The sequence below is a fragment of the Hylaeus anthracinus genome, unplaced genomic scaffold (assembly GCF_026225885.1).
Source record: "Hylaeus anthracinus isolate JK02 unplaced genomic scaffold, UHH_iyHylAnth1.0_haploid 12002, whole genome shotgun sequence".
In the NCBI taxonomy this organism is placed as follows: domain Eukaryota; kingdom Metazoa; phylum Arthropoda; class Insecta; order Hymenoptera; family Colletidae; genus Hylaeus; species Hylaeus anthracinus.
In genome coordinates this window covers 15,153,444-15,179,135 of record NW_026534349.1, presented here as the reverse complement: position 1 = coordinate 15,179,135, position 25,692 = coordinate 15,153,444, and the positions used below count along the sequence as shown (strand labels likewise).

At 45.4% G+C, this 25,692-nt stretch overlaps 4 protein-coding genes across 10 annotated transcripts; 2 read left to right on the top strand and 2 right to left on the bottom strand.

Moving 5' to 3' along the window:
* Positions 1–229: 229 nt before the first annotated feature.
* Positions 230–3,845, bottom strand: LOC128891896 (amidophosphoribosyltransferase-like). Of its 6 annotated transcripts, XM_054151822.1 has the most exons (9): positions 3,621–3,844; positions 3,369–3,502; positions 2,193–2,400; positions 1,824–2,116; positions 1,496–1,745; positions 1,180–1,416; positions 976–1,103; positions 661–882; positions 230–567 (listed from the first exon to the last, which is right to left on the bottom strand). In XM_054151822.1, the coding sequence occupies exons 3-9, from the start codon at positions 2,392–2,394 to the stop codon at positions 295–297; spliced, it is 1,605 nt and encodes a 534-aa protein (XP_054007797.1). In that variant the 5' UTR covers positions 2,395–2,400; positions 3,369–3,502; positions 3,621–3,844; the 3' UTR covers positions 230–294. The 6 variants fall into 6 exon arrangements, with proteins under 6 accessions (XP_054007797.1, XP_054007801.1, XP_054007800.1 ...); XM_054151826.1 differs by having other exon boundaries at positions 1,180–1,413; positions 3,369–3,845; XM_054151825.1 differs by lacking the exon at positions 3,369–3,502 and having other exon boundaries at positions 3,621–3,845.
* LOC128891899 (bifunctional phosphoribosylaminoimidazole carboxylase/phosphoribosylaminoimidazole succinocarboxamide synthetase) lies at positions 307–6,533 on the top strand. The gene is made up of 7 exons (XM_054151829.1): positions 307–426; positions 4,107–4,267; positions 4,529–4,852; positions 4,922–5,265; positions 5,341–5,616; positions 5,869–6,013; positions 6,087–6,533. Exons 2-7 carry the CDS (start codon positions 4,261–4,263, stop codon positions 6,251–6,253), a joined length of 1,263 nt encoding a protein of 420 aa, XP_054007804.1. The 5' UTR covers positions 307–426; positions 4,107–4,260; the 3' UTR covers positions 6,254–6,533.
* Positions 6,534–6,597: 64 nt separating this feature from the next.
* LOC128891897 (xaa-Pro aminopeptidase 3-like) lies at positions 6,598–8,853 on the bottom strand. The gene is made up of 4 exons (XM_054151827.1): positions 8,342–8,853; positions 7,275–8,219; positions 6,832–7,194; positions 6,598–6,764 (listed from the first exon to the last, which is right to left on the bottom strand). Exons 1-4 carry the CDS (start codon positions 8,388–8,390, stop codon positions 6,598–6,600), a joined length of 1,524 nt encoding a protein of 507 aa, XP_054007802.1. The 5' UTR covers positions 8,391–8,853.
* A 649-nt stretch (positions 8,854–9,502) lies between these two features.
* LOC128892084 (E3 ubiquitin-protein ligase HERC2) lies at positions 9,503–25,620 on the top strand. 2 transcript variants are annotated; one of them, XM_054152179.1, is made up of 12 exons: positions 9,503–9,834; positions 9,904–10,104; positions 10,233–10,443; positions 10,563–10,820; positions 10,935–22,339; positions 22,436–22,759; positions 22,868–23,177; positions 23,454–24,175; positions 24,258–24,696; positions 24,798–25,021; positions 25,118–25,272; positions 25,361–25,620. In XM_054152179.1, the coding sequence occupies exons 1-12, from the start codon at positions 9,684–9,686 to the stop codon at positions 25,589–25,591; spliced, it is 14,631 nt and encodes a 4,876-aa protein (XP_054008154.1). In that variant the 5' UTR covers positions 9,503–9,683; the 3' UTR covers positions 25,592–25,620. The 2 variants fall into 2 exon arrangements, with proteins under 2 accessions (XP_054008154.1, XP_054008155.1); XM_054152180.1 differs by lacking the exons at positions 22,868–23,177; positions 23,454–24,175; positions 24,258–24,696; ... (1 more) ...; positions 25,118–25,272; positions 25,361–25,620 and having other exon boundaries at positions 10,935–22,227; positions 22,436–22,684.
* Positions 25,621–25,692: the final 72 nt, after the last annotated feature.

The following is a 25,692-nucleotide window of genomic DNA, read 5'->3' as shown; positions in this document are numbered from 1 at the left end:
TAATAAAATTGTGTCAACCAAGCGACTGGTATGCATCGCAATATTTTGAGACTATTTTAGTATTCGCGTACCTTATTTATGTAACTTATTTTTTAAATACTGAACTATATTTTTAAATTACACACCAATGAACAATCGATTTGTAGTTGATGTGTACAACTAAATTTTAAATTACATTAAATTAGATCTTGTTAAGTGGCTTTGGTGTTGATATTAAAATAGACAAAACTGATAATACATGGTTTAATAATGTATGGTCCACTGTCTATAGATTTATATGTACGGTTCATTTTTTCACCAATCCAAATCACCGGGAAGTTCGTCGGGATAGTCTCCGGTCAAACAAGCAGTACAGTGACCAATGTAACTGCTTTCTCGATTATCCATACCAAACCTTACAGCCTTAACAAGTCCATCCACTGAAAGGTACGTTAAACTGTCAGCTCCAACATGTTTTGCTAGTTTTACATTATCTAATTTATTTGCGATTAGTTCCTCCCTTGTCGGTATATTAATACCCATATAGCATGGATATTTTAACGGAGGTGAAGCTATTCTAATATGAACCTGTAAAGATACATTTAGATGTCAATTGTTCTTTTACATGTCTTTACATTCTCTAAAATACAAAATTAAAATTGATTTAGAAAAGATACTTGCTTCCTTTGCTCCTGCATCACGAAGTAACTTGATAATTGGTCCGATAGTGTTTCCTCTAACAATCGAATCATCGATAAGAATTAACTTTCTTCCTTTCACGTTTTCCGATAGAGCTCCAAACTTTTTTGCTACGCCGAGTTGTCTAAGTCGCGTACTAGGTTGGATGAATGTTCTACCAACATATCTATTCTTGCACAATACTTCCGCGAAAGGTATTTGAGACTGTAGATTAAAAATATTTCTTCAACGCTACTTTTTTCCTTTTCAAGCTTATTCTTGAAATTAACGATTCGAAGAGAGATTTAGTATTTTTACCTGTCTAGCATAGCCATGCGCTGCTGCTGTTCCAGATTCAGGTACAGAACTAACTATATCTGCTTCCACTGGACATTCTAAAGCAAGCTCTCGTCCACATTGCATGCGAACAGAATAAACCATTTGTCCTGTAATAGTAAGTTTCTGTAAAAAACTTGGTTAAAAAGAATCATATACTTATCGTAATATTATAGTTTAATTTACCTTCAAAAATACTGTCGCTGCGTGCAAAATAAACATATTCAAAGATACAAAAGGCTTGTGGCTTTTTATCTGGTCTATCAACGATATCTATAGTCTTAATACCCTCACGCGTCAATTCTACAATTTCTCCAGGAAATACCTCGCGTACATATCGTGCTCCGATACTTAAAAAGCCACACGATTCAGACGAAATAACCCAACCATCGGCATCGTCGTCATCATCCGATTCATTTCCTGCTACATGAAAATATTACGCTACATAAAACTTCACTATAACGCTATTATTGTGTTTACCTTTTAAAAACTGATTACATACCTAGGTTACCTATTGGTACAATTTTTCCAAGGCATAACGGACGATTTCCATAAGGATCTCTAACACCGTATATCTTATCCCTTTGCATAATTACTAACGAATACGATAACGGTGCTAATTGCATGAGATGCTTTATACGCGCAGGCCAATCCGGACCGTTAACTTCACCTTCAGGAGGGTTCAAACACAGAGCTTGCGTTATTAATTCCGAGTCCGAGAATGTCGACAGGCCAACCCCTCGACCCAATACCTAATATAACCAATCAAAAAGTATTAGTAACAACCCCAAATGAAAATAACAACATCGATCTCTAATATACATCGTTACCATCTTTCTTAGCGATTCTGTATTCACGAGTTCTCCGTTATGAGCAACTGCTAATGCTCCATGCGCAGTGTGAACAACAAATGGTTGGCAATTAACTTCTTCGCTTGCCGCGCTTGTGCTATATCTAGTATGACCAATTCCAAGATTTCCACGAAGTTTCTTCATATTTTCATCGTTAAAAATGTTATTAATCATTCCCATACCCTTGTGAACATGAAAGGATTTCGAGCAAACACCCTCGCTGGTGACAATACCAGCACTTTCTTGACCCCTATGCTGTAGGGCAACCAAACCTATAAATACGTTATCCGTCAGAAGTACTCGATAATTTTTAGAGAGAAAAGTAACATCAAATTTAGTCTAATTTACCTAAACAAATAACTTGACCAACATCGATTTGAGATGGCCAATCACCGGCAGCTATGCATCCAAAGACTCCACATTCGTGTGTCAGACCAGACATTCCTGGACCCTTAGTCTCTCCTTTAGGATGTGATCTTTTGCCTTTTATATTCACTTTAGACATTACTCGAGGCCAGGACTCTGCTTGCATGTTACGAGACGTTTCCATTTCGGTCTAAAAACCATTTACTTGTTAATAGTTTATCCAAAATTTATATCAAATTCGAAACTATACTATCAATGGTACATACAAAAATCAGTTTTCTTTTGGAATTTACAAATTGTATTTTTCAATGTACATATTACGCAATTATTGGAGAAAATAAACAATATTATTATTCTTATATAGCAAAACATGTACCAGACCCCCTCGAGATTTCTTCTGAATTATCAGTAGTGTTCTTGTAAACTATTGACCCCTGCCGAGCTGATAGAACTCCGCTTTCAATGTTGCTACTATATTTTTTCTGTATACTTGCTTAATCAGTATTTCACAACTGATTTCGTCATTGTACCACATTGACATCGGTATGCATGGAAAACATTTGTACTTGTAAGCTACTCTTGTAAAGCGATACAATATTGTGGATCTTGTTCTAACAAAATACTGGTATTCCGTGTGATTAAACAACACTACGTTATGAAATAGTTGTTCTGGCTTCACGTTCTTAGCAATTTCAGTTAAAACTATTGCTAACAATTCATTCTTTTCAATAAAATAGGAGCACATGTACGCACGCGCGCAACTGTAATGTGGATTCAAACAATAATTCCTTCAAAGGGAATAAACTACACATAAAATGCAGAGAATTCGGCAGGGAGGTAAACTTTCATTCGACGATGATCATAATTTTACTAATGTATTTGAAGTTTGATTGATTAAATAACGTTAGCTGTTGGGATTGTATCGGAATCCTAATCTTTTTGTTGGAGACTGTACCGACTTGTTGAATGAGATTCTTGGCGGCCTCGTACTGAATATGAAAACTATGTTACATATATGCTCTTCAAGCTCTATTTCTTCAAAACGAACATTCTTCATCGCATTTTCCTTAGAACGTATGCTTCATAGGACTCGATGATTATTTTCGAGCACTCTCTCGTTTAAATATGCGAATTTCAAAGCATTCATATCGTACATACCACGTGCGTCAAACGTTTGAACGTTCGTGTTGTGTTGTTCTGCTGTCAGCACGAAAGAGTTCACATGAAATATGCCTCTCGACTGGCTTCCGTAGCACGAATGAATGCTTTAACCAATGGAAACCTGCTTTTGACTGGAGGGGTTAGCTTCTTTAGCTATTATCTTATTTTTAAATTCCTCGATTGCTTGCTTATACTAATTAAAAAAACAAATACCATTTGCGGAAGATTTGCAAAAAATTATGTACTTACAATCTACTATGTTCAATTGTATATGTTACTGTGTATGCACGACCAAACTTATTTCAACGATCACTGATTTATATTCGACCATCGATTGATTGATTTTTTTTTTGTTCCCATTAAAAAATCGATCGTAGTCTATATTTTCTGTAAACACATTACACATCGATTTATGATTATATAACGACAAAAATATTATTTACGAAATCGAAGTTGTTGCTGCTTCTTCGTAGAATTATAACTTCTGTTGTACTACTTTTGTCATTCTGTTATTTTCAGTTTCAATTATGTCGACTAATATTCTCGTAAAATATATGAAATTCGAAGGAAGCTGTAATAAATACATTTTATCGTCTGATCATTTGTAGAATTATACAGAAGTTAATGAAATTTTGTCGTTGCTTCTTTTTTAATATTTGAAATTGTTGGGGTCGATGCATCATGTTTTTATGATTTTTCGTGAATTTTTATTTATATGATACGCGCGGTCTACAGATACGCAATTTAACCCGTGTTGAGATATTTTATAAATTTACGCCAATCAAACGAAGTAGAATTTTAAAAGTGGGGATCGTTAAAGACTTGTTCAACGATCATACAAGAAGACATTCGACTGCGACATTCGTGAAGTGACCGGATAAGAGGAAACATGACTGGTAAGTAACGGATTAATTATTTTGATACCAGTCTCTTCATTTATAAAAAAAAAGGGCAAAATGATTTTTGTTATACGATTACATTATTTCAAATACATAGACATTCCTACACGTGCCCAAACGATTCACGTGTACTATTGGCATATATTATTATATCATTGTTTGATCATTTTTAGTATAAGTTCGCAATTATATCCCGATCTGTGCTACAATAGAAACGGAATAATTTTAATTTAAATTATTCACTGTCTGGTCCATTAGAATACAAATGTGGAAAATTGATCATCGAAGGAAAGACTAAGAAGGTTTATGAACTTTTAAATGACCCTACGTTATGCCTGCTAGAAAGCAAGGATCGTATAACTGCCGGAGACGGTGTAAAATCTCACGAGCTGAAAGGCAAAGCAGCTATTAGTACAGCTACTACAGATAAAGTTTTTCAACTATTAAACGAAGCTGGAGTAAAAACTGCCTTTGTTAATCTAGTTAGCGATACCACTTTTGTTGCAAGAAAATGCCAAATGGTACCGATAGAATGGGTTACTAGAAGATTAGCTACCGGCAGTTTTTTACGGAGACATCCAGGTATACAAATCTAATAGAAATCCTCAATTCTATAGAACCATTTGTCTATTTATTTATATTGTCACGCAGGAGTTCCTGAAGGATACAGGTTTAATCCCCCGTTACAAGAAACATTCTTTAAAGATGACGCTAATCACGATCCTCAATGGTCAGAGGAACAAATTATTTCTGCAGGTTTTAAGTTGAATGGAATTACAATAGGAAAAGATGAATTTGACGTTATGCAACGTACAACTCTTGTTGTTTTCGAAATTTTGGAAAGAGCATGGGCAACCAGAGACTGTGCTCTTATAGATATGAAAATAGAGTTTGGCGTGGATGCGAATGGTGAAATTATGGTATCAGACATAATTGATAGCGACTCTTGGAGGCTTTGGCCATCTGGGGATAAAAGGCTGATGAAAGATAAACAAGTACTCGATAAAATTAATTTATATATTATAATATGATATAATTTGTTTACTTTAGTATGACATTTTTTGCATCAGGTGTATAGAAATTTAACTACGGTAACTCAAGAAGATTTGGATGTTGTAAAACGCAATTTTAAATGGGTGGCTGATCAACTCGACTACCTTATCCCACGGCAAAGTAGCCTTGTCGTTATTTTAATGGGTTCACCATCTGATGAGGAGCATTGTAAAAAGATAGCGAAACATGCCAAAACTTTAGGTCTAAGGGTTCAGCTTCGTGTGAGCAGTGCCCACAAAGCTACGCAAGAAACATTGCGTATTCTTGCAGAGTACGAAGGTAGCGGCGAAAAGGTATTTGTAGCGTCAAAAATAAATAAATCGTTAACTATTTCATATAATTTTTGTTCGTATAACATAAGTCGTCATGGTTCCTTTTTACATTCTAAAAAAGATATGTTTACCTTTAAAAGAATACGAATAACAGTGACTAGAGAATTTCCCCTAACAGTTGCGTTGAGTTTACCGACCTGCACATATCGCTCGAACGTGTCGCAAAACCAATCGATTATAAACATATGAGGTGATGAGTCTTTTATTTTTTAGGTGGTGCTAATAGCTGTGGCAGGAAGAAGTAACGGATTAGGTCCAGTATTATCCGGAAACACGCCATTCCCTGTTATTAATTGTCCACCTTGCAAACCAGAAAATATCTCACAAGATTTATGGTCATCGATTAATGTACCTTCGGGTAATTTTCAAAGTATTTTTGATTATAATTGTAGTAAATGTTAAATATACTATTAAGTTCATTTTATTCTTAGGAATTGGATGTACCACAGTCGTCTACCCCGAAAGTGCAGCCCTTGCAGCGGCTCAAATTCATGCACTGCACGATCATCTGGTTTGGTCGCGTCTACGGGTAAAGCAATTACAAAATTTTATCGCCTTAAAGCAAGCTGATGTTCAGCTAAGAAATCTTGATATCTAAAAAGTGTAAGTCCATCGATGAATGTACGTTAAAAGTGTAAGTACAGCGCGTATACCCGTTAATTTGAAATATTCGCATTCTAGATCTGTTGCGTATGTTTGTTGTTATCGTTTCTCCTAGTTGTTCTTTACCGATTGAAAGTATATAAAATATTCATTTATGTCAGATTCAACGATTTTTCGAATAACAAGAACTTATACAATTTTGTTCATAATCGATTTTAATATGTTATTTGTAAATCTGAAGTAAAATAAAGCTATTATCTCGTTAATTACGCCGATATATCGTAATATTAGATAAACGAACCGATAAATATGTACACGGTATTTTTATTTCTGTCGTTATTATTGATTTTGACTCGCCAAGGCTTCTATTTCAGCGATTCCTTTTGGACAACTTTCCGTTAAAATTACCGGACCATTCTCCGTTATTAAAACGTCATCTTCGATACGAATACCTAAACCATGAAATTGTGGTGGCGCAAATTGATTTTTATGATTCACGTATATACCTGTAAGAAATAAAATAATACAATTACTTGAAAAGTTACAGATAAAGTATTTTCGATAATATCGTACCGGGTTCTACGGTCACTATCATTCCTGGCTGTAGTTTTATGTTTCTGGAAATTTTTCCTGTGTCATGAACATCCATTCCCAAGTAATGGCTAACGTGATGCGGGCAATAAGTATAAGCAGCGGACAGTAAGTTATTCCCGTTAAAATGTTTTGGTATTAATCCAATTTCTTGTAACCTTTCGCTTAACAAAGAGCACATATCTTGAAATAATTGATCTAAGCGAGGCATTTCTTTCAATCTGTCGATTAAAATATTTTGAATATCTAGTATAATTTCGTATAAAACTTTTTGTTCTTGCGTAAATGTGCCATTGATTGGCCATGTTCTGGTTACATCAGACGAATAGCCATGATACTCACAACCTAAAGAAATTTCAAAAGATAAAATTATTCCGCGCGTAACGAAACAGACAATTCTGAGTCGATAAACATATTGGACAAACCTGCATCCATCAAAACCATATCTCCATTTTTAATAATTTGGTTGTTGGTAACGTAGTGAATGATATTTGCATTTTTACCTCCCGCGACAACCGGCGGATACGCCAAGAATTCAGCACCGTTCATACGACATTCGTAATCTACAGTTGCGAATAGGTGATGCTCGCTCAAACCTGGTTTCGACATTTCTATCGTTCTAGATATAGCTGCTGAAACAATCTCGCAGCTTTTTTTCATTAATTCAATTTCAGATTGCGATTTAATCAATCGAATCTTATGTATTAGACTTATCGGGGAGACAAATCGTTGACTATCTGTTATTTTAATTAATTCAAGTAATCTCCTATTCAGGCTTGGCTGTATCGTATCGAAATTGTCGTACCAAATTATACTCTTCTTGTTTTCATTTGTAAATGATATAAAGAATTGTTCAAACTCTGATACAGGAAGAGCCAAATCGACGTCGAACATTTTCGATGCTCCTTCGACTCCAGTTCTAGGACCATCCCACAATTCGGAATGTTCGTCTTGCGGTCTTACAAATAGCGTTGTTACAAAATTTTCATTTTTTGCTGTAATTACCAAAATACTGTCGGGTTCTTGACAACCAGTGAAATATAAAAAGTCTGTATTTTGTCGGAAAACGTACGGTATTCTATCGGATATGTACACTTTAGAGGCCGATGGAATAACGACGATATGCGGTTTGCCAGGGTTCGCAGCATGAGCTTGCGAATGAATACTTTCCATCAATTTACTTCGTCTTCTTTTGAACTCATTCAGCTGAATACCTGGTACAACTTCTCCGTCTTTCATCAGATGAGGATGCGTTAACGCTGTTGGTTGTCCACACGATCGACAAAGAACCGTCGACGATTCCTCGGCTCGTCGTTGATTTAAATTATTTGTAAATTTACCAATCGAGTGCCGAATATACGTTCGTTGTCCTGCAATTACGATTAACGTTGAAATTAGTATAGAAATTCCAAATTTATATCTACCTAATAATACCTAATAATAATATAAGCATAACCTATCGTTTATCGCTATATTTCATTTCAATTCTCACCATATTTCCTAATCTGGAATATAATAGAATTTCTCACGTTGCCGAACATTTTGATCTATTTTATATTAAAATATTTTAAATGACTGATCGAGACATTCGCGTACATATGACATGTCACACCGTACCCACGTGGTACCAGTGCAGCGTGGTTTATGCAACGACTTCTTGAAATGTGTACAGTGTTTTGCTGGTTTTCCCTTCACACAGCATTGCAAACCGAAATTTTACAGGTCCACTGTCCCAAGTCACAGTGTGACAATCAGTGAAAATCGGTGGAAATCAATGACTATTTTATTACTCATTCGAATAATCGGTGATAAATTTTCTACTCTGATATAGAAATTTTCTTCACTGATTATCGCGACGCGACTTTGTGATTCGTGACCGTCGCTTGTTTCTTTTTTTATGATTCAAATATCTTATGGATATAACCCTTTGACTATTATAAGGTTATAACCAATTATAACCTTCGAGTATATTTATATATTCAAAGCTTATAACCATGGTCTGACACTTCGACTATATATACTTATAGACATGGCTTCAGATAAATGCTTTGAAGCAAAGATAAAATCATCTATAAATAACAGTGTAAATAACATCTGTAAATAACAATGTATATACAAGGTGTCTCAAAAATGTTGTAACACCTTGAAAGGGGCGGTTCAGGAGGTAATTTCAAACAACTTTTTCCTTAGTGAAAATGTTGCCCGAGGTTTCGTTAAGGAGATATTAAGTGAAAACCCCGACCAATCAGAGCGCGAGTATGCCGGTTGAGCGTAGGCTACGCGATAGGCGGCCGCGCTCATACGCTACCGCGGCCGCTCCAACGGTATACGCACGCTCTGATTGGTCAGTGTTTTCCGTTAATATCTACTTAACGAAGCCTTGGACAACATTTTCGCTAAGGAAAAAGTTGTTTCAAATCACCTCCCGAACCACCCCTTTCAAGGTGTTACAACATTTTTGGGACACCCTGTATATGATCGAAGATCTGATAGTTGCTAACTTCAAGACTGAGGCCAACATCTAGTGGCGCCCTGTGTGAATCTTACCAACTAAAATGGAACGATTATAGGTTATAGGTTATATAGTCAAAGGGTAAGGATAGAAACATGGACGGCGCCACCGTCGACCCGGGGTTGGCCAGGGTTCGAATATGACATCTCTGGTCCATGGTTATGGTTATGGTTATGGTTATATAGTCAAAGAAAGCGATCAATACACAATACACAATACACAGACGAAAATCGAGAGAGATTTTTCGTAAAAATTTACTCTTCACGATGCCGTAATTGAAAACAGTAATATCAAAACTAGCATTATATTCGGAATAGTCGACATGGATGCAAAATGGCTCAATACAGATTTGAAGCGTCTACTTTATCGAGATGGGTTGGCGGAACTTTGGAACGAAATGATTCGCGACGGAGAAATTGTTGGTTCCTTTAGCGATGGCTTGATCAATGCCTCGGGTATAATATCGAGAAAAGGTATGGATACATGATTTGTTTTAATTAAGATTACCTGTAGCCTTACGACATTACGACGTATTACTTTAGGTGAAAGCGGTCATTACTATTGTAATATGAGGGTATTGTCATGTCTGTGTTGCGACGGTATCTGTGGTCCGCAACAAGGTTGCAACTGTGGACCGTGTCAAAAGCTAGACGAAGAGGAAGCGGCAAGAGCAAACGCGTTCGTGGAGAAAACCATTCCAGCTCGTCATATGATGGAATCGTGGCTTTGGGGACCTCAGCCATGTAAAGATTTTCCTTTTATTCGTGTTTATTTTCCTTTTATTGTTTATATATCCTTTTATTATTTATATATTCCTTTTATTTGTGTTTGCGTTATGCTCTTACTTTTCATCTTCCTTACAATTTTTCAGCTCTATCCGACTTGACCACGTGTATCGATTTACTAATCAAGGAACAAAGAAAATTATGTTACGAAGTTGCGAACAGCACGTTATCCGCTACACGATTGAAGCAGCGTTTGGTATTAGCACGACGATATTTTACTGCTCTTTCTCGTCATAAACCACAGGAGACTAAAGATATTCCGCAAACATCGAGACTCTCTACTAAATTACAAAAGATGTACGGTAATTTATTTTGAATTTAATGTAGAGAACATTGGGGTGTATAAAATATTCTCTTTTATATAAATGAATTTACGGTATTTATAATTATTTGTTAATTATTTACAATACGTTCAGGATGAGACCTAACGAGAACGCGACGTTACGTTTAGCACGAGTAGGATCTCGTGCGGCGCTAAATTTTTCATTCGCGTATCTAAGACGAGCTTGGAGATCCGGGGAGGATATAGAATTATGCAGCGAACTTCTGTCCGAATCGTTGGAAGCTTTACAGTCCTTGCCAGAAGCCACTCTTTTCGACGAAAACAACGTTTCCCAAGTTTGGCTCGAAGTAGTGGAGCGATCAGCGAAGTTCTTAAGACAAGTTGTTACAGGGTTCGTTTTTTCTTTAATTGAATCTTTGAGATTGAATCTTTAAGCGTTTATCTCGAATATAATATCATTTATCTCTAACAATAATAATAATACAGTGAAAAATGTCATTTTCAGAAATATAGTTAGCGGAAGATCGTGGTGCCCTATTCCCTTATCCGATCAACACACGGCTTTGTGTTTACTGTTGGAATTGGTAACGCAAAGAGCTACGCTGTCCAGTTTGTTAGATTCCGTTTGTTTGCTACTGTTTCTCAGCGATACGCACAAAAATCAAGATAATCGCGTAATGCCACCTGGAAGCACGGCACCATTGGTACCGCTACTGAGACGTTTGAACACGATTCCAGCCTCGAGATCGAGACAAATAGAGGAGAACGTGGCGCCAGACCCTTGTCAAGTTTTACTCAAGTACTTGAAGCTTCCCGAAGACGATACCACGTCCGTCGATTTACGAAAAGCAGCGGTGATCGTAATGTGTAATTTGAACAGATTGGCTGCTCCTTTGTTGCCTCCAGTCGTCACCGACAGCTTTCCGAAAAATTCGAATCAAACGTTTCAAAAAGTTTTAGCTTGGGGAATCGTGAAATTTGGCAACGGCTCGTCTCCATTTTATTGCGACTCGATCGCGGAGCTCGGTGTTAAGCAACTTTGTTGTACCGAGCGAGCCCTCATGATTCTATCAATCAGTGGAAACGTTTACACGATAAATTACGAACGGAGATCTCAGGACCTTCAAAAAGTGGAGGGATTCTCGGATAAGCCTGTAACGATGATTGCCTCTCACTGGGCCGGTAATCATTATTTGGCTTTAACGCAAGATAATTCTGTGTACTCGTGGGGGGAAGGAGTGGGTGGACGTTTAGGACACGGCGAGAGAAAATGGTACAAGGAACCGAAGCTGATCGAGGCATTGGCCGACAAGAACATCATGTTTATAGCTTGCGGAAATATGTTCTCGGCTGCGATTAGCTCGACCGGTGAATTGTACACTTGGGGAAGAGGAAATACAGGAAGACTCGGTCATGGACATTTGGACGATGTACTGATTCCAACGTTGGTAACCGCTCTGAACGGGCACATGGTCGTCCACGTGGCATGCGGTAGCGATGATTCGCAAACGTTGTGCGTGACCGCGTCGGGTGTGGTGTTTTCGTGGGGTGAGGGAGATTATAGAAAGCTCTCGAAAGGAGATTGCGATGGTTTCAAAACGCCGAAGGTCGTCGACAAATTATTGGACATAGACGTAGTAAAAGTGTATTGCGGCGGCCAATTTTCAGCGATTTTGACGGCGTACGGAGAGGTTTACAGTTGGGGTAAGAAAGAATCGTACCGCCTAGGCCACGGAAACGAAGAGTACGTGCAATACCCGAAAGTAATCGATGCGCTGAAAGGGAAAAAGGTAAAGGAATTGTACGTGGGAAGCTGGCACGTTCTCGCGTTAACGGAGGATCAGTTGGTGTACGGATGGGGGATGAACGATAACGGCCGAATCGACCCGGCGTTGGATACGGTCGTGCCTGAGCCTACTCTGTGCCCTAGCTTGTCCGGAAAGAATCCGATCGGTTTAACGTGTGGCCCGGCACAGAGTTTCGCGTGGTCAAACTCTACTACTCCGTCGGCTTGGCCGGTTGCCAGCAGAGTGGCGTTCGTCGTGGACATTTGCGAAGACACCTTTCGACAGCTGGATACTTTGTTGGGCCACGGCTGCGAAGGATTGCCGGGGACACGGCCGCCTACCCAGGATCGAGAATGTTTGGCGGTGGCCACCTTGAATTTGATTCGATTGCAGCTCCATACGATGGTAGCGCATAACGTCGATGGCAAGTACGTCGGACTCGCCGGTACTCCGTTGTTAAATTCTTTGAAACAACGATGCGTGACGCTCGCGAGCAGTACAGGAATTTTGGCGACGATTCAGGAGGCAGCGCAGGCCGTCTTGCAAACCGGTTGGAGCATTCTGTTGCCCACGGCGAACGAACGGGCAAAGACGCTGCCGAATTTCTTGTCGAAAGCGAACGGGAACTTGGATCAAACGAACACTAGCAACGGTCAACAGTTTATGGCGGATTTGTTGGTTTCCAGTTTGATGGCGGACGGTGGCCTGGAATTGGCGCTCAAGACAGCGATGAAAGCGGAAACGAGCAACGTAGCCGACGAGAACGAGTTTCTCGTGGCGAAGAACACGTGCAAATCCAGCGATGCGAAACAAGCCAAGGAACTGAACTCTGAGAAGAATAATGCGACCATATCTCTGTTGCAGCTGGTGAAACAGTTGATAAAAAACGGCACCTGTATTACGCAGTCCAGGCTACAGCAGGGCTGGACGGAACAGGTGGTCCGCCAGGAGGAATCGCAGCAAAGGAGCGATAGCTCTCCCAGCCTGAATCTGCTGCTAAAGTTTCAACGGTTACTGGTCGCTCGCGTTTACGAGTGCATCAACGAATCCAGAACGGAAAACTTGTGCGGCGACCAGGAGATGCTCGGTGCTGAATCGCTTTTAAAGAAGTACATATCGCAAATTTCCGTTCACGTGACCGAGATAATGTCATCGGCGGCCGAGTTGGCGAACGCGAGCGTCAAACAGTTCGTTTTCGTCGTCACCGTTCTAAGGGGCGACATCGTAAACGTTTTGCTCCCCGAGCTGGTTACGTGTCTGATATTGTTGCAGGTAGACTATCCGATGTTGCTGCTCGGTATGAACTGGATGGAAGTAATGACTCCGATGCTGGACGCTCTCGATCAGTTCAACAAGCTGATGCCGACGATCGAGAAAAACGAGGCGGACGATCTGTCCTGGCCGGGTATCATAGCTCCGCAGCACGGCACCAAGATCTCGATATCGGACGAGCCGTCCGTTATTCGTTGGGCCGATCTCGAGAATCATAATCGCGACGGCGGCCTTTGGGTGGTGGTGAACAACAACGTGTACGACGTTCAGGACGTACAAGACGTTCGACTCGATACGATAGCGATCGGCGGGAATTCGTTGGAGGGTCTGCAGAAAACCGTGGCTGGCTGGGACCAAAACCAAACGAATCAGGTCGCAGTTCGCGGTCACCTACCACCACGATCCATGATGGATTCTTACTTCGTCGGTCATTACTGTAACTCCGACCCGGAGAACACGGAAATCACGATCGACGTCACGGACGTGTGCTCGTCTCTGATCGACACGGAGAGAGCCCTCGGTTTTCTCTTGGGATTGCACGCTCACAGGATGCGGCAAAGCTCGCCGTTGCAGCCGGCGGAAGAGGAAGCCGGCGTTTGGTTGAACGCGAACTTCTTGAGAGGAGGATTGCAAATTTTGCAGCCACCGAATCCTTACGAGGAGGAGAAAGGGGAGGCGAGAAGCAACACTTCGACGGCGGCGAACTCGCCGACGGAACCGCCTCTTCCCGCGCGGACCAAGAACGAACCGCAAAAAGAGAGGGACGATCGCGTCACGGCGTTCATTTACGCGTTGGCCGAGACTCATAAAACCGACGCGCAGGTTCATTCTTTTTTAACGATAATCGACAAATACACGAAGGCCAACAATCTGTTGGCGCACACCGAGTTCGTCGGCGATCACCCGGTGGAAGAGGTTAGCCGTCTTTTAATGGCGGTTATCATAAAGCACTTGGCGTTGGGTCATCAGGCGATCGCGTTGATCGACCAGGAAACGGGAAACGACAACAACGCGAAGCTCACGAAACCGTTGGCCGACATGGTCAGAGCGATACATCGAATCAAATGGAATTTGATACGTATCAGGCAACAGCAGAACAGAAGCTACAAAGAGGTGTGCGCCCCGGCGCAGGAGAAGTGCAGATTTCTTCTTCACGAGGTAAGATCGGCGACCAGTTACGAGATAAAAGGATTGCAGGATTTGAAGCTGTTGCACACGGTTCCCAGGTTCAAGAAGATCGTTAGAACGATTATAAGAGACGTCCGAAGGAACAGAGGATCACCGAGCAAACCGGAAGACATCGTGAACGCCTCGATACAAAACGCGCGAATCAAAGCCAAGTCCGACGAGGATACGACGCCGAAAGAGGTCAGACCGCCGCCGATCGCGGCCGCGGCCGCTGCCTCTCCGAAACTCGAGACCATGTCGGACACGAGGAATACGATCGCCAAGATAACCGAAAGGGTGAAGCAACGAACCTTGAACATAGATTCGAGCGATTTGATGACGAATATCATAAACTTTGTGGTAACGGAGGACGGCGGGGTCGTCGAGACCCTACGTCGAGCCATGTATTGTCAAATGCAGCGCGTCAAGTTACGCGAGCAGGGGATCCTGATGATGCAACAATTGCTGAAGAAAGATTGCTTGATAACGTCGGTCAAGTACTCGTTGCTCAACGGTTGGCTCGGCTTGTCGCACGAGAATAAATATCTAAACGACGGTATAACGCACTGTCTGAAGAACATTCAGTTGGTAACGCCTTATCAAAAGTCGAGAATCATCTTGGCCGAGGCAGAGGTGACGTCGTGGGCCGTGGAAGCTTTGCGGGCGTACGTCGTTCAAGCGGAGCTGCCGAGCAAACCGAAAGTTAGCGACAAGAGCAGCTTGAATCAGGGAACGTATACATGGCTGCGAAAGTTGCCGAGAGCCAGGTTCTTGTTGACGATACTGGGAATGCTGACCAACTACCAGCACGCGAACGAGATTGGATTGCTGATCAACTCGGGCACGATATCGAGCATTTTAACGTTGCTCAGACAGATCGGACCCACGGTGTCCGCGGGTGTGGTAGACGAATCGAAAACGAAAGACGCGATAGCCATATACGAGGACAATTTGGAGAAGAGCAAACCACCGAGTGTTCAACTGAGCGGTATGGAATTGGCGGCCCTGATGAAAATCGGGACGAGAGTGGTTCGCGGCGTTGATTGGAAATGGGGCGATCAGGACGGACCGCCGCCAGGCGAGGGTCGAGTGATCGGAGAGCTCGGCGACGATGGCTGGATCCGAGTGCAATGGGATAACGGTTCAACCAACTCGTATCGTATGGGTAAAGAAGACAAGTATGATTTGAAGCTGGCTGAGCCACCAACTCCGCCGGAGACCGATTCCGACGTGGATTCGCCGGTTGACGCCGCTAAAGGAAAAATTGAGAAACGAACCGATACGCTCGGGGATATACATCCGACTACTTGCCTAAAGTCCGCCTCCGTCACCGTTCTTCGCATCATTTTGCTTTGCTGCGGCCTAGAAGCCGACAAGGTAGCTCCTTCCGCTATAAAGATACTCGCATCGGTTTTACGCGGTGTAACGTCGTCCGCGCAAAAGCCTGGCCACAACTCGCACTCGCAACTATCGAGGGAACATCACGTAACCTGGGCCACTCTTAGTCTGTTGAGAGCGATCGCCAAGTCCTCGGAACTCTGCAAATCTCTCAACACCAAAACGTGGATCGATTTTCTCCTGTCCGTGATCGCCGAGGAGGATGACCCGAATTTGGAGGAGCAGATCATGTCCGTGCGCTTGCTGGCGGCCGTTTTACCGTCTTGGTCGGCCGACAATCCCAACACGATACCTTTTCTCGAGAAAACCTTTCGCATATTGGGACACATCGCGCTGGCCTCCGACCTCGGCTCGTCGACAGAACTTTACTCCGACAAATGTCGCGTGTCGCTCACTGCCTCCCACAGTTCCACGATCGTCGAGGAGCTCGTCTCTCTTATCCGATATTTGCACACGCTCCCGAAATGGAACGCGACGTTGAACGCGTTTCTAGCAGCTAAATTATTTCTGGCTTCCGATCTTTTCAGCGACGGCCCGTTGTTTCACATACAAGTGAACGAGAACGGGGGGGAGAACAGCGCGAATATTCAACAAACGGTGATGGCTGCTTTGATCGTCGTGGGAGGCCTCGACGACAGACCGAGGATCGGTGGTTTGGTCGACGTCGACGGACAAGTAGGTACCATATGCAAATTCACCAAGCATTCGAAGATCCTCGTACAGATGCACGACAGCGACGCGCGGAAAATAGTTCCGTTCTTCGCGGTGAAACATCTCGGCGAAAGATTTCGTTTGGATCGGATGCCTATGCCCGACTCTTTCTTGTCCACTTGGGCGAATTTGTTGCTGGGCCATCGCGGAATGGACAAGAGGCCGAACGGTATGCCTGTGATAGCCGGCGTGGTGAACGCGTCCATTTTACGGAATCAACAGCAACAGCTCGCCGCGTTGAACGCTGGAAAGACGCTTTTGGATCATCAGACTAAATTGAGAAAAGTATTGAGATACACGATAAATAGAAACAACGACGGAAACGCGAACGACGACGACATCGGTGGTTGCGGCGACGACAACGGTCTCGGCTGCGGTAGCAACGGCGTCGAAGACGAAGAAGAAGACGACGACAATAACGACAACGACGACGATGCCGCTGTTGTCGCTGCCGCTGCCGTCGCCGACGAGGAGGACGACGACGACGATGACGACGACGACGACGACGACAATAACTACATCGACTACTACAACGACGAAATAATCATCAGCCGTGAAATCGAGTTGAAAAGTTGGGGTGGCGATGCCGCCAACGGCAACGACAACGCCATCAACGACGGCGACTGCGAAAACGATAACGTCGTCGACGACGGGGACGATTTTCGCGACAGACGCGTGACCCTATTCCAGGAGATGCTGGTTCGAGCTACGAGACCGCAACCGTTGAAGCCTATATTTAAACGAAAGGAATTGGAAGAAGCCGCTTTGGCGGTCTCTCAATATTTAGCCAGCGAGCTGAGACACTCTCCTATTCAACGCGCTGCTCGCTCCTCGGAACCAGAGTCACCCGCGTCGGATTGTTCGCTGGTGTCGTTAACGTCCAGCCAGAAGAAACACTGCAGGAGCAACGGAAGGAGATCCTCTCCGCCGCCTATGAGCCCGTTGGTAGCGCGATTCACGGAGATGGGATTCCCGAAGAAGAGCGTCGAGTTCGCGATAAAAAGTTTGAGCACCAACGTTGGGTTCGTGACCGCGGAAAGCGTGGTAGCTTGGCTCATAGAGAATCCCGACGTAACGCTGAGTCACAGCGAAACGCTCTCGAGCGTGTACGGCTCGTCGGACCTCGAGGACTCGACCAGCGAAAACATGGACGACTCCCCGTCTACTCACGACCCCGTCTCCTCGATGATGCCGCCCAATTACATGAAACGATCCGACTTTTTGTCCGTCGACGAATACGCGATTTACGTGCGTGACAATCTGATTCCAGGGATGCTGGTGAGGTGTTGCAAAAGTTACGAGGAAGTGGAGTACGGAGACGTTGGCCAGGTGATAAAAATCGACCCGGAAGGTTTGCACGATCTGAACGTTCAAGTCGCGTGGCAGCGCAAAGGCGGCACATATTGGGTGAGATTTATTCACATCGAGCTGCTGGGCCATCCGCCGACGATAACGGGTCCCGTCGAGCTGAAGATCGGCGACAAGGTGAGAGTGAAGGCGTCCGTAACCGTGCCCAAGTACAAATGGGGATCGGTGAATCATCAAAGCGTGGGGATCGTCACCGGCGTGATAAACAACGGAAAGGACGTGTCCGTCGATTTTCCTCAACAGAGCGGCTGGACCGGTTGCGCTGTAGAAATGGAAAGAGTGCCGTCCTGCCATCACTCGGTCGCTTGCAATTCTTGCCACGTGTTGCCTATATCCGGTCCGAGGTTCAAGTGCAAGTATTGCGAGCACTACAACCTGTGCGAGAACTGCTTCTACACGAAACGTTATCACCGACACGGATTCAATCGAATCGCCGAGCCAGGCTCGGCCGCGGTCTACGCTGGCAAACCTGGCAAGTATCACAGGCAAGATCACGCGGAATCGTCGCTGATCGACGACTGGTACAAGTGTATTCGCACGTTGAGCGTGTCCTCGCGAGAAAGTTGGGCGACTCGGCTCGTCGACCAGTCCGGACAGTACTGGCAAAGTTGCGGCTCTCAGGGCAAGCACTGGATCCGGCTGGAAATGTTGCCAGGGATTCTTGTACACTCGTTGAAGATCATCGTGAATCCGAAAGACAGTAGCTACATGCCGTCGTTGATCGCGGTAAACGTCGGTTACTCGTTCAACAATCTGACCGAGTTGGAGACCATCAGCGTACGCAACACCGACACCAGCGTCCTCCTCTTGCAGGATCTGAAAGTCTATTATCCTTGCATCGAGATCACGATAAAGCAATGTCGAAACGGCGGCATAGACTGCAAGATCCACGCATTGAAGATAATCGGTAAGAGAATGGTATTCGAGAATCAGTTGGCGACCTCCGTTTCTTTTCTAGCATCGGACTGGGAGATCGTTCAAGAGCAGATGAGCTCTCAGCGTGGAACGGAGGCTCCGCAGCACTCGGCCGTTTACGTCTGGGGCTTAAACGACAAGGATCAGCTGGGCGGACTGAAGGGATCGAAGATCAAGCTTCCCGTTTATAGCGAAATTCTATCGAAATTGAAACCCGTGCACATCGCCGGCGGTAGCAAGACCCTGTTCGTCGTTAGCCAAGATGGGAAACTGTTCGCTTGCGGAGAAGGTACGAACGGCAGACTCGGCCTCGGCAACGACAGCAACGTATGCGAGCCAAAGCCTATTCCGTTCTTGAGTCAGTACGTGATAAAAAAGGTAGCGGTACATTCTGGGGGAAAGCACGCCCTGGCGCTCACCCAGGACGGCAAAGTGTTCTCCTGGGGCGAGGGAGAGGATGGGAAATTAGGTCACGGGAATTGTCTCTCTCTGGACAAACCGAGATTGATAGAGTCTCTGAAATCGAAAAGAATCCGTGATATCGCCTGCGGATCCGGTCATTCGGCCGCTATAACGAGCATCGGCGAACTGTACACCTGGGGCCTCGGCGAGTACGGAAGGTTGGGACACGGCGATACCAGCACGCAATTGAAACCGAAGTTGGTGCAATCGTTGGTAGGCCAGCGCGTGATACAGGTCGCCTGCGGGAGCAGAGATGCTCAGACGATGGCGTTGACGGCCGACGGCTCGGTTTACTCCTGGGGCGACGGAGACTTTGGGAAACTCGGCCGCGGAGGTAGCGACGGTTGCTACACGCCCTTGTCCGTGGATCGTCTCAACGGTCTAGGCGTCGTGCAAATCGAGTGCGGCGCTCAGTTCTCGCTCGCGTTGACCAAGTACGGGGAGGTGTGGACTTGGGGCAAAGGAGATTACTTTAGATTAGGCCACGGCAACGACCATCACGTCCGAAAGCCTACACTGGTGGACGGACTGCGCGGAAAGAAGGTGGTTCACGTGGCTGTGGGTGCTTTGCACTGTCTGGCGGTGACGGACACCGGGCAGGTGTATGCCTGGGGCGACAACGATCACGGTCAACAGGGCAACGGTTCGACGATCGTCAACAAGAAGCCGTCGTTGTTGCACGAGCTCGACGATACCAGAGTAAATCGTGTGTCTTGCGGCTCGAGCCACAGCGTCGCGTGGGTTCTCACCGATCAACCGCCGGCCAACAATCAAGAACCGGTCACGTTTCCAACGGCGAAAGACCCGCTCGGCCAGTCGTCGCTGAAATTTAAAAACGCTGCGGAGACGACCACTTGTCCACCATCCTGTTCAAAGAGCAGCCACGGTCACGGGAACGCGGCAACTACAGGTAACAACGGAATCGATGCCTCGTCGGTAAATACCGGTAACGGTCCACGCAACACCAGCAGACCCTCTCTCTCGAGCATCGTCTTGTCGCTCGAGAGCAACGTCGCGAAGCAACAAGCGTTGCAACACGTTATAAACGCGCTTCGTATAATGCAAGCGCGGATCGCGTTGGTGACGGCGTTGCAAAGTCACTCGACCATGAAGACCGCCAGCGGTGGCAGCTGTGCCGTCGCTGAGATACCATCGGACGGAGCGGTCAGCGACTCGAGCATCGCCAGCGGAGGGCATACCGTCTATCAGAACGTCGGAGACAGCGCTCAAGGTGGCGGAGAGGCGCCTGCTAACGCGGCTGAGGTAGTTAATTTGATAACCAATCCTAGAATGAGCCCCGAGTCCGAGGACTACCCGATGGCGATGTTCCCCTCGATGTCCAGTTCGGCGAGCTTGTCGTCGCGCGCCTCGAAAATGTCGACCAGCGCGATGAGCGTGATCGCCGCTACGCTCACGTCAAACGCCCAGGTGGTCGGCGAAGGAATTTCAGGTTACTCGAGTTTAGACGATTTCACGTCGACGCTGACGGAGGACGACGCCAGGATGCTGGTCGACTTGCTCAAGTTGGCCGTCGCGAATCGCGTATGCGACGGCGCCAAGGAGACTATATCATCGGTGCTGATCGCGTTGGCTAAAACGAATCATTCCATTCGGAGCATGATAATGGAGCTTTGCATCATGGAGTTGGAGGACACCGTAGCGAACTCGAACAACAGGAAGAACGTACCGCAACAGGTGATGCAGGAGAGCCTGCATCCGTATATAGACGGGACCACGTTGACGGGGCACGTGAGGATTCCTGGTGCTGAGGCGTTGAGGATCGAGTTCGATCGACGATGCTCCACCGAAAGAAAGCACGACCCTTTGGCGATAATGGATGGAAACAATAGAGTGGTGGCCGTGAAATCTGGTCGAGAGTGGAGCGAGTGGGCCGGCGAAATCCGAATTCCAGGCGACGAGCTCAGGTGGAGGTTTACTTCAGACGGATCCGTGAACGGATGGGGATGGCGGTTCACGGTGTACCCGGTGCTCGCTACTCACGCGCCCCACGAGCTAGTCTCTGATAGAGCGGTTCTCTCGCAGCCGTCTATAGCTTTGACGGAATGTCTGCTGGACAACGGTCTGATCAATTTGGATAAGAACGTCGCCACGCGTCTCGCTGCAACCTTGGCTCAATGTAGCCAATTGAGCGTGCTGTCGGCGCAGCAACGGATGTGGGCGCTGAAGAAGTTGCAAGTTGTTTACACGTCCAGACCAACGATTAGACCGGACCTCGCTCTGTCTTCTCTTCTCGGCTCGCTGCCGCAAGCCCTGCTGAAGCAGTACGCTTACGAGGACCCTTTGGTCAGGGGAGGGAAACAGTTGATGCACAGCGATTTCTTCAAGGTCCTCGTGGCGCTCGCCTGCGACATCGAATTGGATGGAATGCAGTGCTGCTCGGAAATTTACAAATGGTCCTGGTTCCGAAGGTACTGCCTGTCCGCCCGTGTCGCCAAGTCCCTCGTCAATCGAACACCGCTTCCTAAACCGTTCTGTCACGGTGTCATGATGCGCATCAACGAAATGATCACGGCTGGAGAGGGTAGCAGCAAGGATCACGAGAACCACGAACTGTTCAAGCAGGAACACGACGAACAGTTGCTACAGTGGTTGAATCGTCGACCGGAAGATTGGACGTTGCCGTGGGACGGATCCGGGGCGATTTACGGATGGGGTCACAATCATCGCGGTCAGCTGGGCGGTCTCGAAGGAGCCAAGGTGAAATTACCTGTTCTCTGTGAAAGTCTCTCCGCGTTGCGTCCTGTCCAGCTCACCGGTGGCGAGCAAACTTTGTTCGCCGTCACTGCTGATGGAAAAGTCTATGCAACCGGTGAGCCTACACACGGACACAGCCGTCTTTTACCTTACCTGCACGCCGTGGCAATTATACTTGGTGGTTTTAATCGTTTTCGTCGTTTGCTCGTAGGTTACGGGGCACTTGGACGTCTCGGAATCGGAGGAACGGACTCTGTTATGGTACCGACTCTGTTGGAGTCCATTCAACACATATTCGTCAAGAAGGTCGCGGTGAATTCCGGTGGTAAACACTGCCTCGCTTTGAGTTCCGAAGGACACGTGTACTCGTGGGGCGAGGGCGACGACGGTAAATTAGGTCACGGCAACAGGTTGTCGTACGACCGACCGAAACTGATCGAGGAGCTGCTCGGTACCGAAATCGTCGATGTAGCTTGCGGTGGTCATCATAGCGCGGCGATAACGAGCGCCGGCTGGCTCTACACTTGGGGAAAAGGTGACGGCGCGGCGTTTATTTCATCCAAAAGTTCTTTCGCGACTTGCGTGCAACCTTATCTCTTACAATTAGACGATTAGTTAGTTACTCGACCGTCTTGGATTGCAGGTCGTTATGGACGTTTAGGACACGGAGACAGCGACGATCAATTGACGCCGAAATTGATCGAAGCGTTGCAGGATTACAAGGTAATCGACGTCGCCTGTGGGAGCGGAGACGCGCAGACTCTTTGCGTTACCGACGACGACAACGTTTGGAGCTGGGGCGACGGTGACTACGGAAAGTTGGGCAGAGGTGGTAGCGACGGTTGCAAGGTCCCGATGAAAATTGAATCTCTCGCTGGACTCGGCGTCGTTAAAGTTGAATGCGGTAGTCAATTCTCCGTGGCTTTAACGAGATCCGGAGCTATATACACATGGTACGGTTGAAATTACATTCGTACAGTGATGGGCAAAACCCTTGGCTTCGAATAAATCCGAAGTTTGCTGATATGCTTGTCTTGTTTCCTCCTTTGAACATTTTCCAAAGAAGGAAACGAGACAAACATATCGGCAAACTTCAGATTTATTCGTAGCCTAGGGTTTCGTCCATCTCTATGTTCGTAAAAACAACGTTTCGGTCTATGATAAAAGTTAGTTCGGTTCGTAAGGCCAATTTACCGTGAAATTGTACGTACCAATTCGATTTTGTGCAGGGGTAAAGGAGATTACCATCGTTTAGGTCACGGTACGGACGACCACGTGCGCAGACCGCGCAAAGTGGCATCCCTTCAGGGGAAGAAAATCATCTCCATAGCGACGGGCTCGTTGCATTGTGTAGCGTGTTCCGATAAAGGTGAAGTTTTCACTTGGGGCGATAACGACGAGGGTCAATTAGGCGATGGAACGACGAGCGCCCTTCAAAGACCGAGACTGGTCCACGCGTTGCAAGGTAAAAAGATAACGCGAGTCGCTTGCGGTAGCGCCCATACTTTAGCGTGGAGCACGATAAAAGCCACGCAGAGCAGAATGCCTGCCGCTACGCCGATGGAGTACGATCTGGTCAAGGATCTTCCTTTTCCTGTACTGCACAACCGGCTGGTACTTCTTCATCACTTCGCCGAATTACTTTGTCCGTGTTTGCCGATGTTCCCGATCACTGGACCCCTAAGCTTGAGTAAATTAGCGCCATTGTTGGTGTACAGCATCAAAGAAGCAACGTTTCGTAAAGTGGTCCAAGCAACGATGGTCAGAGATCAGCAACACGGGCCAGTCATAGAATTGAATAGAATCCAGGTGAAACGAGCCAGAGGAAAGGGTGGATTGGCCGGGCCGGACGGCATTAAGTCAGTCTTTGGTCAAATGGTCTCGAAGATGTCTCTATTAACGCAAGACGTCCTCTTCTTCCCCCATAGGGTCTGGAAAGTGAAATTCGTCGGTGCGTATTTAGAATACGTATGCATTTTATACCGTCCTAATCGAGAAGAGTAACGAGTAACTGAATTATCGTTTCTTAACAGGGGAGAGCGTGGATGATTGCGGTGGCGGGTACAGCGAGAGTATCGCGGAAATGTGTGACGAATTACAGAACGGTTCCCTGCCGTTGTTTATACCGACTCCAAATGGCCGAGACGATAACGGCACTAACAGAGATTGTTTCCTATTGAATCCGACGGCCGATTCGCCGTTGCATATGAACATGTTCCGATTCCTTGGAATCCTGATGGGAATAGCGATAAGAACCGGGAGCCCGTTGAGCTTGAACTTGGCGGAACCTGTGTGGAAACAATTGGCGGGTACACCGTTAACTCCCGCGGATTTAACCGAAGTCGATAGAGACTACGTTCCAGGATTATTATGCATTCGGGACATGGACCCCGATGAGAAGGAATTTCAAACTCTCGAAATGCCTTTCTCCACGCCGTCGGCTGTAGGTCGCGATGTGCCTCTATCCAATAGGTACGTAAACGATCCCACTGGTCGGTTCTCTAAGCAATTTTCGACGTTAAACGTTCAACGCGTCCTCTATCGATCATTTCTTAATCCTTTTTTTTTTACAGATATCAAAAAATTACACCTACAAATAAGCACGAGTACGTTCGGTTGGCATTGAATTATAGACTGCACGAGTTCGATGCCCAAGTGGCTGCCGTTCGCGACGGAATGTCGAAAGTGATCCCGGTACCTTTCCTGGCATTGTTCAGCGGAGCAGAATTGGAAACGATGGTTTGCGGCAGTCCAGACATACCTCTTACTTTGCTCAAATCTGTTACAACTTACAAAGGTTTGGAGCTACGAGTTGTTTACCTTTGATTATCAGTCGTGTAAAATATGAACCAAACGAACATAACGATTGACCGCGTGTCTTACTAATTATTAGGTATCGAAGGATCGGCACCACTGATTCAATGGTTCTGGGAGGTGATGGAAGAGTTTTCGAATCAAGAGAGATCTCTGTTCCTGCGATTCGTTTGGGGTAGAACTCGTTTGCCACGCACCATTGCCGATTTTCGCGGCAGAGACTTTGTCCTACAGGTAAGATTTTCTTCGATAGTTTCGTTGCCTAGCTATGCGCAAATAAATGAAACGTCTCGTTGTAACGTGGCCGGAACTACTTTCTCAGGTAATGGACAAGTACAATCCACCCGATCACTTTCTACCCGAAAGTTACACGTGCTTTTTCCTCCTGAAAATGCCACGGTATTCGTGTAAACCGGTGCTGCGCCAAAAGCTAAAATATGCGATACATTTTTGCAAAAGTATCGACACCGACGAATATGCCCGTGTTCAAGCCACCACCAATTCGGACGAAGAAATGGACAGTCTCGCCAGCGAAGAGCATACCTCGCTTTAACGAAATCGACACCAAAATCTTTTCCTTGGTATTTTCCGTTAAACTTCTTCGATGTACACCTCTCGATGTATATTACGTATTTATCTCCCGCGATGGGTTGT